General features: G+C 36.7%; 1 protein-coding gene across 2 annotated transcripts in view; it reads right to left on the bottom strand.

The window, feature by feature from the left end:
* The window catches only part of LOC146480336 (hepatocyte nuclear factor 4-gamma-like), a 29067-nt gene that overhangs the window by 3908 nt on the left and 9875 nt on the right, over positions 1–15284 (bottom strand). The window contains exons 1-5 of one of the 2 annotated variants that reach the window (XM_085109487.1): positions 6373–6781; positions 6036–6266; positions 3297–3425; positions 1541–1909; positions 673–909 (exon numbers count right to left, since the gene is read on the bottom strand). In XM_085109487.1, the coding sequence (XP_084965613.1) occupies positions 673–909; positions 1541–1909; positions 3297–3425; positions 6036–6266; positions 6373–6427 (1021 nt within the window). In that variant the 5' untranslated portion in view covers positions 6428–6781. Of the gene's footprint in view, positions 1–672; positions 910–1540; positions 1910–3296; positions 3426–6035; positions 6267–6372; positions 6782–15284 lie in introns of those variants that run through there. The other variant, XM_085109488.1, reaches the window with a different exon arrangement.

The following is a 15284-nucleotide window of genomic DNA, read 5'->3' as shown; positions in this document are numbered from 1 at the left end:
TTAAATGAATGATGATGACGACAATGAACTATGCCGTCCAGAATTGCTTTCAATGTAACATCACCGCACAAACAAAAAATACAGAAGTAGGATTAAAAGTTGCCAACAACTTTCTATCCCTTATGCACCTATTAGCATTAAGGTCAAGTCAAAGGTGGGGGGATAAAGATACACCTCCATGGGGCATTGATTAACCTTTCAAATGCCCCAACACATTAAACTGTCAATTTTTTAACCAGAGTGGATCCAGTATCAACTTGAAAGGGGAAAACATCAACCGAGATGAGGAGATTTGATCTTATTTGAAACATTTTTTTTTTATCCTCAAAAATATCTTAACAGCCCAAATTAGCGTAACACTAATATAAAAATTATTTACATGTATGTGCATTATTGCATTTGGCAAAGGAGAATCCAAATTGATCTACAATGAAAGTAATTTTAAAGTTGATGTTGATATTCTTTGAAAAACTTGGCCCAGGTCAATACCTTTTCCTTGCTTGGTAAGGATTTCATGCTTGGACTTAAAAAGTAGGACAAAAATACTCAGTTCGTGGATTGACTCAAGAAGGGCCAGTCACAAAATCACCTGACATGAAGCTTGAGAATGAGTACTTGTCCAACTTTTTGACATGTTGTGTTAAGAAACTCAAAGTTATGCGTCACACTAACCTCCGAGTAGCATTTCCTGAAGAAGATTATCAACTTTAACCACACCAAAGAGTCTAGCAAACTGTACTTGATCTATCATCTCTTTAGCTATGCTTTGCATTGTTGGAAGCATAAGGAGCAGTTCTCCAAATTTTCCTCGGCTATCATACTGGTCCTTGGCAATGTGATCCTCTAGCATGGTCTGTACTTCAAATCTTAACTGCTTGATCTTTTGAGAATCACTCAGTCCTTTGGCATCTATAACCAATTAAGAACAGTTACTAAAATTATACTGGTACATAAAAGGGGAATCCTGATTGAAGGACCATACATGTATAGTAAATTTAACAGGACTGAAAATGAGAATATATTGGCCACTGTGTGGTTATAAAACCTGGGACAATTATGGGAGGAAACTGAGAACATTTGAAATTTACATAAGCCTGAGCCACAAAGGAGCATCTACATGTACATGCCTAGGTACTTTAGAATTCTAAAATGCCAGCTAAATTGTTTTACAACTTTATACCCAAGTTTACATACGGTCATTCAACATGGCTAAACAACCAATCAGGGCCCGGTTGTTCGAAAGCCGATTAACGCTAGACCACGATTAAAAATTAACCAAGGTTTTCATCTCGCTCATTAAAAATGTTTTTAAAAGTTAATTTTAAGCTAGTAGTAAAAAAGAGTCTAACTCAAAACTGAGGAACAAAAATCTTTTTGAAGAGTCTTCATTGATTAGTGATTAAACTTGAATGAAAGTTCACCTTAACCCAGGATTAGCTTAATCAGGTTTTGAACAACTGGGCCCTGAGTAGTGGGTGTCATAAAGAAAAAAAAAAGTAGTTAACATAGCCTATAAAGTAACACTTTTTACACAACTTACCAGGGTTAAAGAAAACGATTGCCTTAAGACAAGCATGTTCGGTGTCATCAACATTCCACTCTTTCATGGGTTCAACCAGTTCATCAAGGATACGATTTGCAATTCGCCGCACCTCGGCATCGCCAGCTGTCCGAGGTATTACAAGATCGTTTCCAAGTAACAAAACATCCTTTAAGTTTAGCGAGCGTCTTGAGACACCCAGTAACAAGTGTTCAGAGGCATGTGCCCGTAATAAAGCCACTTGATCATCAAGTAACAGTTCACAGAAGGCTGGTATATGCTTTGCCCACTCAACTAACACCAGAAGTTGTTGCCGCATTGACTCACAAATGTCACTGTAGCTTGCCTCCTTGTCCAGGCTTATGCTTTCTGTTTTTGCAAAGCAACAGATAAAATAAATTTACTGTAAGTTATTAGTTACTAAATGAGTTATTGTGCATTGCTCAAGCAGCAGTTGATCTAAGCCGGAGGGTGTGGGTTCAATTCCCACCAAGGTCTAAGGATGGTTTCTTTGCCTCATGTGGTATTCCAGTTCCTTCCTAGCGCTGACAAGAAGTTGAAAATTCATGGTTTCACCTTAGCACTTTCACTGCAGAGTGAATTCTCTGATTCACCATTTACATCTTTGTCTGTTGAAAAATCTAGCTGTATCAAGATTTTCCGTCTACCAAACAACCCAGGGAAGGACCAACTCATCATATACAGTGTAGGTCAAGCTAAATACAATTATCTATTACGCCGAGTGGATCCACAGCTACCTTGGCAATGTTATGACGAAATTCATGATCAATAACAGGACAGACGCATGAAAAACTGATGTCAATTTGTTTTTTACTATAACAAAAAGCCAGAAGGGACAAAATGAAGTCAAAATGCAGGATAAAATGCGAGACACTTAAATTTTCTTAAATTATTTGACGCAACCAAAATAAAAAACTTGACTCACTCTCTTATTGGTAAATGGAAAAAAGGGAGACTTTCTTTTGGTTGAAAAATGACAGATTGACATTTGGTTCTTTTCAAATTGCCTGTTCTCATTCACTGCATCAACATCGCATAAATTATAAATTTGTGTGTCTGTCTGCTTACTGACAATCAAAATTACCCAACGAGCGTGCAAGAATTTCTGCATTTATTGTAAAAATAAAACACCTTTTAAAGTCCAAAATTTACATATTTGATACCAGTGCTAGAAACATCTTTTTCCTGCTTTAATAGCAAGACGTGTCCTTCCAAAAGTTAACTTTGACTGGACATTTAACTGCATTTTCTTTACACAAGACACATCCATCCATCAGCAAAGTGACCTTGAATTTCAAAAGCTTTGCAAATGTTACCAGTTAACCAGTGTTGGAAACTTTCTTGGTGGACGTAGCTGGGATATTTTATAATTAGCATTTTTGAGACAATGTGAAATGACTGTCATTTCCACCACCAAACACAGAAATGCAAGACTTGATTAAGAATATGAATGAAATACACAAAGTAGGCCTCAGATGTATCACATTCTTTGAATAATGGTCAAAGGCTATCATTTTTTTAATCTTCTCCATACCAAGAAAGATATCCAAAGGAGGCTATAATGTAATGTGAGTCATGAAGTCAATAGTACCATTAGGAAAAATTCTTAAACAAAAGGGTGCTGTCTATGTGGCAATAATTATACAACAATTATTGTTGTTTTAGGAAATGAATTAACTATTTTGTCCTTTTAAGATCATCCAAACTCAAACTGGAAAAAAAATCCCAGGTTTACCTGGTGGTGAGGTGGCAGGACGTGACAGAATCTCAGCTGATAACAGTACATTGGTTGTGAGTCCATGTCTGTTATCTGGGTCCTCTGTACGAGGCCTTTTTGAAATGGTGTCCCTTTCATTCTGTACAGCTGCAAAGAGAACCAAACTGGAGTTAAATTGCAGCTGTATTAGTACTTTCATTGGAGAGGAATTCATGTATAGCGGTAATGCAATGTCCTGGATGTTAAGTTTATTAATTGTGTGATTCTGCAAGTACAATTAATGAATGCATCTGGAAATAGACGACATCATATTATGAAGTTTACAGATAAACAGTTTAGGTTATTGGCCTGTTATCAAACTTGTACAAAATCAAACTACAAGTAATCATTCAATTAAGATACAGTAATGTAATGCTGTTCAGTTTTATCCTTGGGTGCGCTGGTTTGCTTTGTTTAAAAAGGCCAATGTGGAATGCAGAGGCTGATGATTGTGTGATTCTCAAAGAGAACGTAATATTTAGCCAGAGCAAGTATCTTTTCGGCTGATGAGTTTAAAATTAAAAACAATATGGATCCCTGCATTGAATCTTCAGAACCATCTGATCAACAGCTACATGCTAAAATGTATAGGCCTTTGCTTAACCTCCGAAAATCCTGTTTTTAACAAAATCATTTTAAATTTTACATAACGAGGCATGAAAGTTTTTCAGAAATACAAAAACAAAATTGGATTAGTTGCCTGCTGAAAATGACTGACAAGTGAACCTTTTAGCGTGATAACGACTCAATGAAAAATGACAGTCACAGTAAAGACGTAATTAAGGATCACTTGGAATCCTTTCATAATTTTTCAACCAACTGTCACAAGAGAGAAAAATACATTTTATTGGCTTTCGCTAACTCTTAGGTGTGCAGTGAAAATGAATTATTAATCAATGAAATTAGTAATGCATTTTACAGGTTGAATCAAAGGACTGAAGTCAAATTAAAACTCTTGGCTCAAAAGTGGATATGAATTTATGTAGCATGTGCGAATCTCATGTGCCTTCAGCCCATCCCACGACCTCACAGGTACCTGACCCCATGCTAATTGGGACTAGAAAATGTATCGTTCTCACAAAAGAAACAGAGACAATGCAAACTCAATACTTCATTGGAAGCAGAGACTTACTGAAACCACTAACATTAATCAAAAAGAGAGAGAAAGTTAAGTAAAAGTAGAAGAAAGTACAAGAAGGAACAAGTGCATAACGTGCAGCCTCCTTTGTAAATGAAGTGCTGCCCTGAGTCTCATTAATTAAGTTTGTTTACTTTGTTAATTTGATTTTTACGTTAACTTCTGTTAAGAGTAAACACTTTTCTCAAATATAAAAAATCAGGCAAAGCCTCACCCAAACAATGAAACATGGATATAATTATGACGGAGTGAAATACAAAAACTATTAAAACCATGTTGTACTGCAAAATGACAGGAATCTGTCAATGAAACCTGAACCTTTTTTTATGATGAAATTTCTTGAAGTCTCTTATCTATCACATGTTAAGATGCATCAAAACAAGAGTGACTATCACACCATGAATGAATGTTTTTTACAAGACTGGTTTATCATGGCCATCATTTTTCTTACTTTTTTTATAGAATTGTTGATATATGGAATAACTTACCATCTGAAATTAAGCTTAGCCAGTGTTTGAATAATTTTAAGCATAATTCAAGAAAGTATCTTGTAAAAGACTTTTTACGTCGAGCTACCCCATCACCAGTTTTTGGCTAGTTTTTTAATTACTTGAACTGATTATCATTTTTAATTTTTATTTATGTATTGCAAATTGTCACTGAAAAACCCCTATGGAGAGTGTTAATAAAGTATTGTAGTATTGTTGTATCATTTGCATTATTGTTTAATCTTACATAACAAGCTGCCGAAATTATTACATAACAGCACCAAAGCTTCACTGAGAAAAGTTTTGTTGTACAACTTCCTTCTATACATTTTTTCCATTCAAAATTTTACAATTGCATGGTTAATCATTGTCCAATAAGTGTCTGTTATCAGTAATATTCAAGTTTGTTTACTTAATAAATTTCATTACATGTAATGTTGTCATGAACAAAACAATATAGCTGAATGTTACTTAAAAAAATTAGTTTTTCATCTTTTTGATGAAAAAATATTTGTGTATGTTTATTTTCAATAGCATTAAAAGCCATTTTCAAGGCTTGTCATCCAATCTTTGTTGAAAGAGTCAATGGGTTGAGTTGCAGAGCAATATATAAATACTTGAGTGCTCTAATACTCTTACGCATTTTTTTTCCCCATTACCGTGTGCAACGTTAAGCATTTGATCTCAAATGAAAATGTTGATCTGATTGATTAACTTACGAAACTTACCACCCAGATACAGATTTCCAGTTTTTGTAAATGAACACGCGTTTCGAGTTCTGGGTAACACACTATATAAAACTTGCTCATTTGCATTTTCATAACAAACCAAAAACACGCGAAGTTTTATTTTAAACACAACTACAACCGGTCGGTTTGGTCCTTTCAGAGTTTAATAAATTGCATCGGAACTTTTCCTTTTTTGAAGAACTTTGAGAGATATTTCGACTACTGAAACAGATTTGCATTTGTACTCAAATAGAAAACATTATCCCTTGCCACTCAGTCATATATCGAACCTTCCGTGAAGGACCCGATGATTGAATGGCGACGAACATGAACAAATATACAAGTAACTACGAAATTTACACACCTTCCTTCTTCATTCCGGCCCGAAAGCACTTTCTCAACCGACAGTAGCGACATTGATTTCGCTTGTCCTTGTTGATCACACAATTTCTTTGAAAGCGACAAGCGTAAACGTGATTCTTCCTAACGCTTCGCCGAAAGAAACCTTTACAGCCATCACAGCTCGATGCTCCATAATGTTTTCCTGTGGCTTTGTCCCCACAAATCAAGCAGGCCCCGTTGTCGCCATCATCTCCTGCACAAAAAGAGTAAACACAACAGATTTAAACACTTGTTATTCATTTCAACAACATGTGCGTGATGCACTACAGGCTGCAAGCGATCAAAGAGTTGTTTATTACCACTTTTGCTCGAACTGTCGGCCTGCTTCACACCATTCGCTATTTTGTCCGTCATTGACGGCTGCAGAAATGGCCTGTTTCACCGGAACAAAACTGTGTCCCCAAACGGAACCTTCTAAGTTATATTTATAGCCGACCAAGTTGTACTTTGAACTCGAGGAGTCCCCAGTTGAGCTCGGCAAAGTTATCGTCAGTCATGGCTGCCACGCAAGAGACGCTCTATATACACATGAGAGGATAATGGGAGGTGGTACAAGTCATGTGACCTGTTTGAGGCACGAGATTTACGTGATGTTACTTCGAAACAAAAGCGAAACAATGGCTATTTACAAGGCCCAAAATCGTAAGCTGCACGTAACAAACTTTGCGCTTAACGCGTTCTAATGACAGAAAGACCTTGCATGATGTCTTAGTTAGGTCTAGTCTAGTCTAGTCTAGTCTGAACTCCGAAACTGGATAAAGAAGCCGATATCCCAGCGGGTGACCGGTTACGTCACCTAAGAGGGGAAACTGCATCCCTACAATAAAAGTAAGTAAAGGTCGTTGAAGGTCTGCTTTCTCGATTATCTCTTCTACTAGGATAGGAATTGGCGCATAACACGGGACAAATTCCAGCACATTCTATTTTCAAATTATTTTCTAATTATACTTGTTAAAATAACAAGTTTTTCCTTCCTTTTTTATGACTGTCCTCTGCTTGGCTTTCATAGCTTCTGATCTGGGGGTGTAGTTATGTAAACACATTGAAACCTTCCAAAGCGACGAAGAGACCAACAACTCCAACATTTTGGTCAGTTGGTCTTTCATTTATATCTAATTACCGCGGTAAAGATCAGTCTCTTGCGGTCTGTAATTTGTCATCTCATTGAAGTATTCTACTGATCCAGGTTTGAAAAAGACTTGACACCTCTTCAGGTTGCTGTGGTCTTGCCAACTTATAGTTTTGAAGAAACACTCATTGCCCACGGGGCTGAACACTTGTAACTGTCTATAAAACAAGGGGCTTTTTCGTCAGCAAATTGCAAATCAATTATTGTGTTTGAGATTTCTCGGGAGATAGGTAATCGCTGAGGACAAACCTACAGTGCGCCACTCTTTGAACCGGATCAAATACAGAGAAGCTTGTTTTACTTATATTGAACGTAACGCGAAAGAAAATCCCAAAGCATGACAAGCTATTAAAATGTCCCGGCCCTGTATCACCGTGAAGATAAAATTTGCTGAGTGTAGATGTCGAGTTGGGTTTATAAAAAATATGATGGCGAACTGAGTATGTAAAAAAAAAAAAAACAATTTTTCTTCTCTTTGCATTGTCATCAATCTTCACTTGAAAAAGCGTTAATAGTAGATTCCTGAATTATAGAGATTTTAACCAGAACAACTTCTTCAGCACCCTCAGTTGCTTTTGCAAAGAGGGGGCCAACAAAATCAGTGCTAAATGGTATCCGTAACATTTTAACGGCCTTTGAGACGGTTATCAGTAAAAGGAGAGCCTTGGGATTCCCAACGGAGAAAATTTAACGAAATTCTAAAAATGTCCGTTTTCCATCCTTTCAGGTGGTTGTTCCAAAGGGATATTTGAACGACCTTAAATATTTCGATCTGTTTTGTTTGACCTGTTCAATAACTGCACATTCAAGTCGCAATATATTTTAGAGAGACTCTGAGACTCTCGAATTTCCGAGCTGCTTTTGGCTTTCCGAACTGAATCCAGCTGGTATTCTGTATTTTGCTCTCTAAGGGCCATTTTTATTCCCCTGACAACAAAGGGATTATAATTTCAGATGTTGCATCAGACAAAATCCAAAAATTTGAGGCATCGGATATTCACCGAAAGGACCTGTTGGAACACTTATCAGGAACACTTGAATATTTTGACGGCCCGTAATAAGACTAAGAATAGTTGCCAGTTCGGAGAATGCAGATCAAAGATGAACAGCCCGGTTATTCAATGTCACAGCCGTATTCGTCTGTGACAGCTTCCGGGTGTGTTTTTATGGATACAATAAAATCTGCAATTCCACAGCGACAAACCAATGAGTGGTGCCGGGTCACTTGTAGACCTGGATCAGCAAATTATCTCAAATACAACGGCGGAGGTGACGAGCTTGAGAGAACAAACAACAAAAGCTAGAATAACTGAAATATATTTGTTTTTTATATATGGTTTGTTTTGTTTTATTGTGGAAGAAACTTGTGCGAGCGTATTTATATGATGTCATGTTCTGATTGTTCTCTTCGCTGAAAATCAAATAAATGCAGTTTTATCTCACGGTGTGCCAACTGTCGAGTCACCCAGCCCTTCCTTCGCGAGGTTTTGCGAGTCACGTATTTCTAGTATGAAAGGCTAAAATTATATCTCTCTTTCTGCTACAGTTACGTGCAGTTTAATAGCGTAAAGAAATTTCAGGAAGATCTAGAATCTATAAGATTTCAATTGTTACCGGATTATGCAAGAGGCGTGCATGGTGAGACAGTCTCGACGTAATATAAGGGGGTGATCTTTTTTCACTATTGTACCTAACCAACACAAATTAAACGCCTGAAGAATATAAGTAGCGACAACAAAATCAAAATACAGTTTTTGCTCGAACTTCGGACTCGGGCGGGTTCAAACTTAACATAAACAACTATAAATAAGAGGCACTTATCAAAGAAAGTATAAGAGATAAACACAGGTTTAGTTGATTATTCAGTGACGCCCTTACCTTGATGACACGAATCACCTTAAAATCTGCCAGCGCCTTTAAAGTAAACAAACTAGCCTTTTCGTTCCATTTGCATCAAGAATCGTTCGTTCTGATTTTGGTCTGAGGTACAACCGGTCCCCGGCGTTGGGAGATAAATGAAACATGGCCTGTGACCTCAGTCTCTCTGCCCCAGACAGACACTGATAAAAGATATTAGATTTCCACTTTGTCCCTCTTTCCATATATGGATTACTTACCGTCACAATAAACTGAGTCACGATTTCTCAAAACAGACAGTTGTGGGCAACGTAGCAAAATCAAACCACATATATACCCCGGCACAATTTTCTCAAATAAGGAAATTTTTGATTTCCTGATTCCGATCAAAGAAAAATATATCTATTTAACTTTAGCTCATTGGCGGCTTTTTTACAAGAAGGCATGATCCTCTAGCTTGGGACAGTTTAGCGAGAACATCAACAGTACCGCCATGAAAAACCGAAATAGTTATTATTTTTTTTCTTCCTTTTTTTCTGAATCATCGAATAGATGTTTTCTTGTTAGTGCTTAGCGTAAAAAAAGAGACACTCACAAGCCTCCTTAATCGACTTTATTGCGAGCGCTTTAGCCATTTTATAATTTCACTCTCACTAGCACGTCCTTAGAGAGCGTCTTTCACAGTGTATGATATCAGAGGTGGATCAGCTTTGTAAATTTCTTTTAGTATTTGTCGTCACTGTTTAAAAAGATGTCAATGTTACGCGCTGGCTTTATTTAGGTTAGGCACTGACGGGTAATATTTGGTCGCTGAGGCAAGATTTTCTTATCTTCGTTTTGCCAGTTTGTTGGAGTGCTAGATTCCTGTCACATCTGAAAGGGTCCTTTTGCATAAAATTCTCAGGTTCTCCTCTTTCAAGAAGATGTAATTAGAAGGCTTTTATGTTGAAGAGTTAGTTCTAGTTCTGAATCCATGATAGTTCCATGGATCTGAAGGTTATCTTTTCGATTAAATTGGGAGGAGTTCTATGTTAAGATGAACTGATTTGAACTGTCAGCTGACGTAGTTGTGTAGAGGTTCGTTAAACTTCCAGACTAAAACGGCCCAAAATCATCCCATTTGGGCGGGGCACATCTATGTAGCTTAAGCGAGCTGAGTTTAAACCTCGTCTAAATAACTCTCAAGAGCTACTGTTCGTTGTACTGGCAGTTTCCATGTTGATCAGTTAACAGGAAAAATGGCGAGGTCCTTTGTTTTTCTCATCTGAAATGCAATGAAGACAAATTTTGAACTGGTCAGCTACGCAACAGCTGTTTCTAATTAATTTTCGTCTCTCACCGGTGTTGGGAAAAAGTTAAGGGTCTTTTCTTAGTTCATTTATGAGTACTTTACCGGAGAGGTTTTACATGTGTTTTTGTGCGTTCTTTTACTCGCTTTTGTGTTTGATGTTTCTGCGTTCATTGCAATTTTTTCTTGCTATATACAAGAACAAATATATATTTACTCACAAATCCGGCTCTGACATCGTACCCTGAGAAGGGGACATTCCCTGAAGGACATACATGATTATGAAATGGCAAACACGTGCGAGAGAGTTTCGCACTGGCTTGTCACTCTTTGTTTACACATTTAATCACTACAAATTCATTGTTCGGAAAAGAAAGAGAAATGGTTGTTTCGGTGTTTTCTTTCGGTGTTTCGTGATTTAGCACTGTCCGCGCGTTTAGCGCGTTTTTTTCGCTTGTTAGTTCTACCACCACATGCATGATGCGGCATTGAACGTGGTTCTCATAACGGAACAAAAATCTTGCCTGTTCATGTTGTAGTTAAATGCGTAATACGATTAGTTACGCTCTCGTTTTCAATATACCCTCTTGACTGCAATAAATATGGATCCGTTAAGGTTTGTTCAAAACACTGTCCACCAGCATGGAGTTAAATAAAGACACCGGCTCAAATTGATAAGAGTTACATTAACAATGAACCTTTTACAGTAAATCCCCACGCTGAGATTTGACCAATTAAACACCAAGTAATATATAAGAACCACTACGGCCCTACAATACAGCAGGGCATTTTTTATTGGGTGCTTTTGCGATTAAAAACTAACTAAAAGTGAAACTTCAGAAAGTCTATCGATCTATCGATCTACGAACAGTGTTAACCTTTTCGGGCCCTATCAGTGATTAGCGTCAAATTTCTCTCCAGTAATATCAATGTTTATTCATCCCCTGAGGTCTTAAGAATTATCGATATGATCACCTAAGGTGAATTTTCTTGATATTTTAGTTTCACAAGCCGAAAAGTATGGGGACAAGATAAAAAAAATTGTTCTTTTATTTTGAGGTTAAATGGTTAAAATAAGTTGATATTTATTCACTCGCTTCTTCAGAAACATAACTAAAGCTTGGAAGGGCCATTGGAAACTGACACAGTAGAGTAGAAAACCTAAATCCGTGCAACATAAATGGTACTATTCAAATAGTGATTTCTTTTGCTCAAACACTGCTCAGTTAGTATAGAATTAATGTAATATACGATGTATGCTCTTAGTGGTTGCACTCGACAAATGAATTTGATTTTCTGTTTACTGTATAAGTCGCAGTGAGAAATTAAAGAAGTTGTACAAGTTAGAACCTGTGTAATAACTTATTCAGCCTGATTTCTCACTACTTATCCAATGTTTACGTTTCAGCCTGTCAGAAAATCTCGTAGTTCTAGCTAAGTTTCCTCAGGCAACTGGTTGTTTGGCATCCTAGTAAATACGAGTTTTTACGAATGTTGAATAATAATAATAATAATAATAATAATAATAATAATAATAATAATAATAATAATAATAATAATAATAATAATAATAATAATAATAACGAACACTGACAAAGAGTTGTCCTTCTTTATTGAATGCTGTCAGAGATGGATTATCTGCCAGAACGCAAATATAGTTAAGAAGTTCTATGAATACGTATAAACTGTTTGAATGTAATGAAAATGATTGAGTGTAACATAACTAGTCCAGACCCGTGTCCACAAGTTATGTAAACAAGTCATGAAAACAAAAATAAAATCTTCAATAATAACGCAAACGAATACCTGCCACCTGACTTACTGTTTGCCGCAAACGGCTGAATCACGCGCCGGCGAGCGGCTCATCAAGCCTAGCCACGCGAGAACGATCGAATGATCTACTGCTTTCAGTGCATGAGACTCTCGTGTGTTTCTGTTTTCACTTTATTAATCTTCAAGTGAGGTGTTTACAGGATATACATGTTGAAAGAAGTGGGTATCTGTTATTGCCAAGTCACGTACAAGTATTTGATGCAGTCACGGATACAAACACGAGGAAGCGGAGTGTTACATCACATTTCCAGGCACAGAACAACAAGGCGCAGCCGAGTTTGTTTTTCTTAACCTGCTTCGAAGTGTTTGGAAATCGGATGAACTAATCTTTCGAGTGCTTGATATTGCTTCTCAAGCCATCTTTAATTCTTGGAAAATCCAAAATAAAAGTCCATCTTTTTTACTTCTTACACGATAGTGATTTTATTTGTTTTCTCTTCATGAAATCCTCATCTTGAATAAATATTATGTAATGTTATGATAATAACGGTGGGATGGGGGCCGACTGCAACTGCTTTCTCAAACGCCTAGCCGAGAAGCTCTCAGAAAAGAATGAAGAACCTTATCTCATTACTATCACTTGCATTAGAACATTGCTTTCCTTTGAGATTTTTCGGTCGGTACACACACGCGTAAGAGGGTCCAGGACACCTTTCCACAAAATTCCACATGGGGATTTCATTGATCTAACCAAGCGTGTGTCCCCTAATTTTAGAAAGTCGATGATGGCGTGAGCTTGTAAATTAGTAGTTTAGGATCTCTTAATATTTTCATTTCATCAAAATTTTAGTCTACGATGGTGGAATGTGAATTGGTCATATATTATTATTTGGTGAGGATTTGTAAATAGGTTTTCTAAGGAGATTTTTAAATAGTTTGTTATTATTTATAATAATAATAATAATAATAATAATAATAATAATAATAATAATAGTAATAATAATAATAATAATAATAATAATAATAATAATAATAATAATAATAATAATAATAATAACAATAACAATTAGATTAAATAACCTCCCGCCTGACTTTCTGTTTACGGCTAGATGAATCACGCGAGAGTCTCCATTAGCTTAGCCACGCGGCAGGTGGAACGATCGTATGATGTAGTGCTTTGCATGAGACTCCGGCGTGTTTTTGTTTTCCGCATTCTGTTATTTCTCCAGTAGGGCTGTTTACAGGATATACATGTTGAAAGAACCGGGCATCTGCTATTCCCAAGTATCAAGCACGAGGAAGAGTATGTAATATTAGATTTCCGAAAAGTGGGTTGAGAAAACAAAACGGAACCGAGGGTTTTTTTTAACCAACTTCTTGGTGTTTGGAAATCAAATGAAACACTCTTTCGAGTGTTTGATATAGCTTCTCAAACCATCTTTAATTCATGTGGAAATTCAAAGCAAAAGTTCACCAATTAAAAAACAACGTTCGGCTTTGGTGTTTAGTGTCGATGTTTTCTTATATATTTGTTTACTTCCTCTCGCAAGATTGTGAGAACTTGAAATCGATATTTTTGAAATTAAATCTTCCCGTCTGAGAAGCTTATCCGCTGGGCTATCAACAGTGCATATCCAACACACGCCATCCGACAGGCCCCTATGGATTACCTTGCCTTACAAGGATCAAAAATCTACCGGGACGTAGTTCGCAGACATTCAATACGTTGGAAGAAAAATCAATCATGATTTGCAACCAATGTTTACAAGCAAAAATATCATTGACGACCAAAGAGAAACGGAATTAAAGAATTAAAGAATGTTGCATATGGAGTTACATGTGACTTGTGCGATGCAAGTTAGATGGGTTACACGTGCGGCGCACCTCCAGCAACATGCAGTGGAGGAACATTTGACATTTTTACATTTTTTTATTTATACTCTCTACTCTTACTGTTACATAAGCACAAAATACAAAAGCTGGAGGTATTAAAACATAGAATGACACGCAGCTCAAAAATACGATTCGAAAATATAATTCAAATAGGGGGAGGAGAGTAGAGGGGCACCTCTTGTAAAACTAATACTGTGTCCCTTTAAAGGAAGTAGATTGATAAGAAAATTAACTAAGTAAAATAGAAAAAATAAGAAAGATATAGCAAAAAGAAAACAAAAAGAACAAAGAGAAACGAAAATAATTGAAGTAAAGTTTCATTAATAATGAGCGAGGAATGTATCATCAATATTGAGCAAGGTAATGTTTATAGAGTGCTTTTCTAAACATTCTTTCAGTGGAGGAACATGAACATTCCGTAATATTGGGAAGCATTTCAAGGACGAGAATAATTTAAGACTGGTGAAACTTCCTGAGAACTTTAAAATACTTAAAGAAATGCCGAGGGAAGCTTGAGTGTTTAATTTATTTTTGAAATTCTCATGATTAGAAAGAAAAGACCTACAATAAATACTCAAACGGACTCTATCCGCACGAAACTCTTTGTTTACTTGTCAATTTTCTTCCATTTTCTTGAATTTAATTTACAAGAACCTTTTAACACTTTCATTTCTGTATGTATAGAGAATATTGTACGGAGGCGCGAAGATATAATTTTTTTTTCGAGTGGTAAAACACGAGAAAATAGAATTCAGTATCTTCAAGTCACCGTGTAATTTTCATTTGTTATATAGACAAACTATCGCTGGCCATTTTTCACTGACTGTTTGCACAAACAACCGTGAAAAAGCAGGAAATTGTGTAATCATTATTCTCACGACTTGGAAAATACGCCATCCAGGTCCCGGATGTAGTTTCGAATGAAAAAGCCTTATCACGGTTTTCGACGCCATTTCGACGAGTAGGCAAACACGTCTGAAATAACAGTGTTTGTATGGAAATCCGATGTCAAATAATTTTCATAAAACATCGCTTCTGAAAAATTCATGAATTGGAAACTTTTGGCACTGGGAAATGGATTTTAAGAAATAAATTGGAGGGATGTAGCTGTGCCAGGAAGCGTCCAGTCGTGTTTCGAACTTTTCATACATTTGTCTGTATAGCCGGAACCAGCCGTGAACTGCTACTAAAAATAGTTCGCGGGAAAAAATACAGACAAATGTATGGAAAGTTCAAAACACGACTGGGCGCTTTCTGGCACAGCTACATCC

The sequence above is a fragment of the Pavona decussata genome, unplaced genomic scaffold, assembly GCF_977016875.1.
Source record: "Pavona decussata unplaced genomic scaffold, jaPavDecu1.1 SCAFFOLD_53, whole genome shotgun sequence".
Taxonomy (NCBI): Eukaryota; Metazoa; Cnidaria; class Anthozoa; order Scleractinia; family Agariciidae; genus Pavona; species Pavona decussata.
The sequence above is the reverse complement of the archived record's forward strand: the minus strand, read 5'-3'. Positions and strand labels throughout refer to the sequence as shown.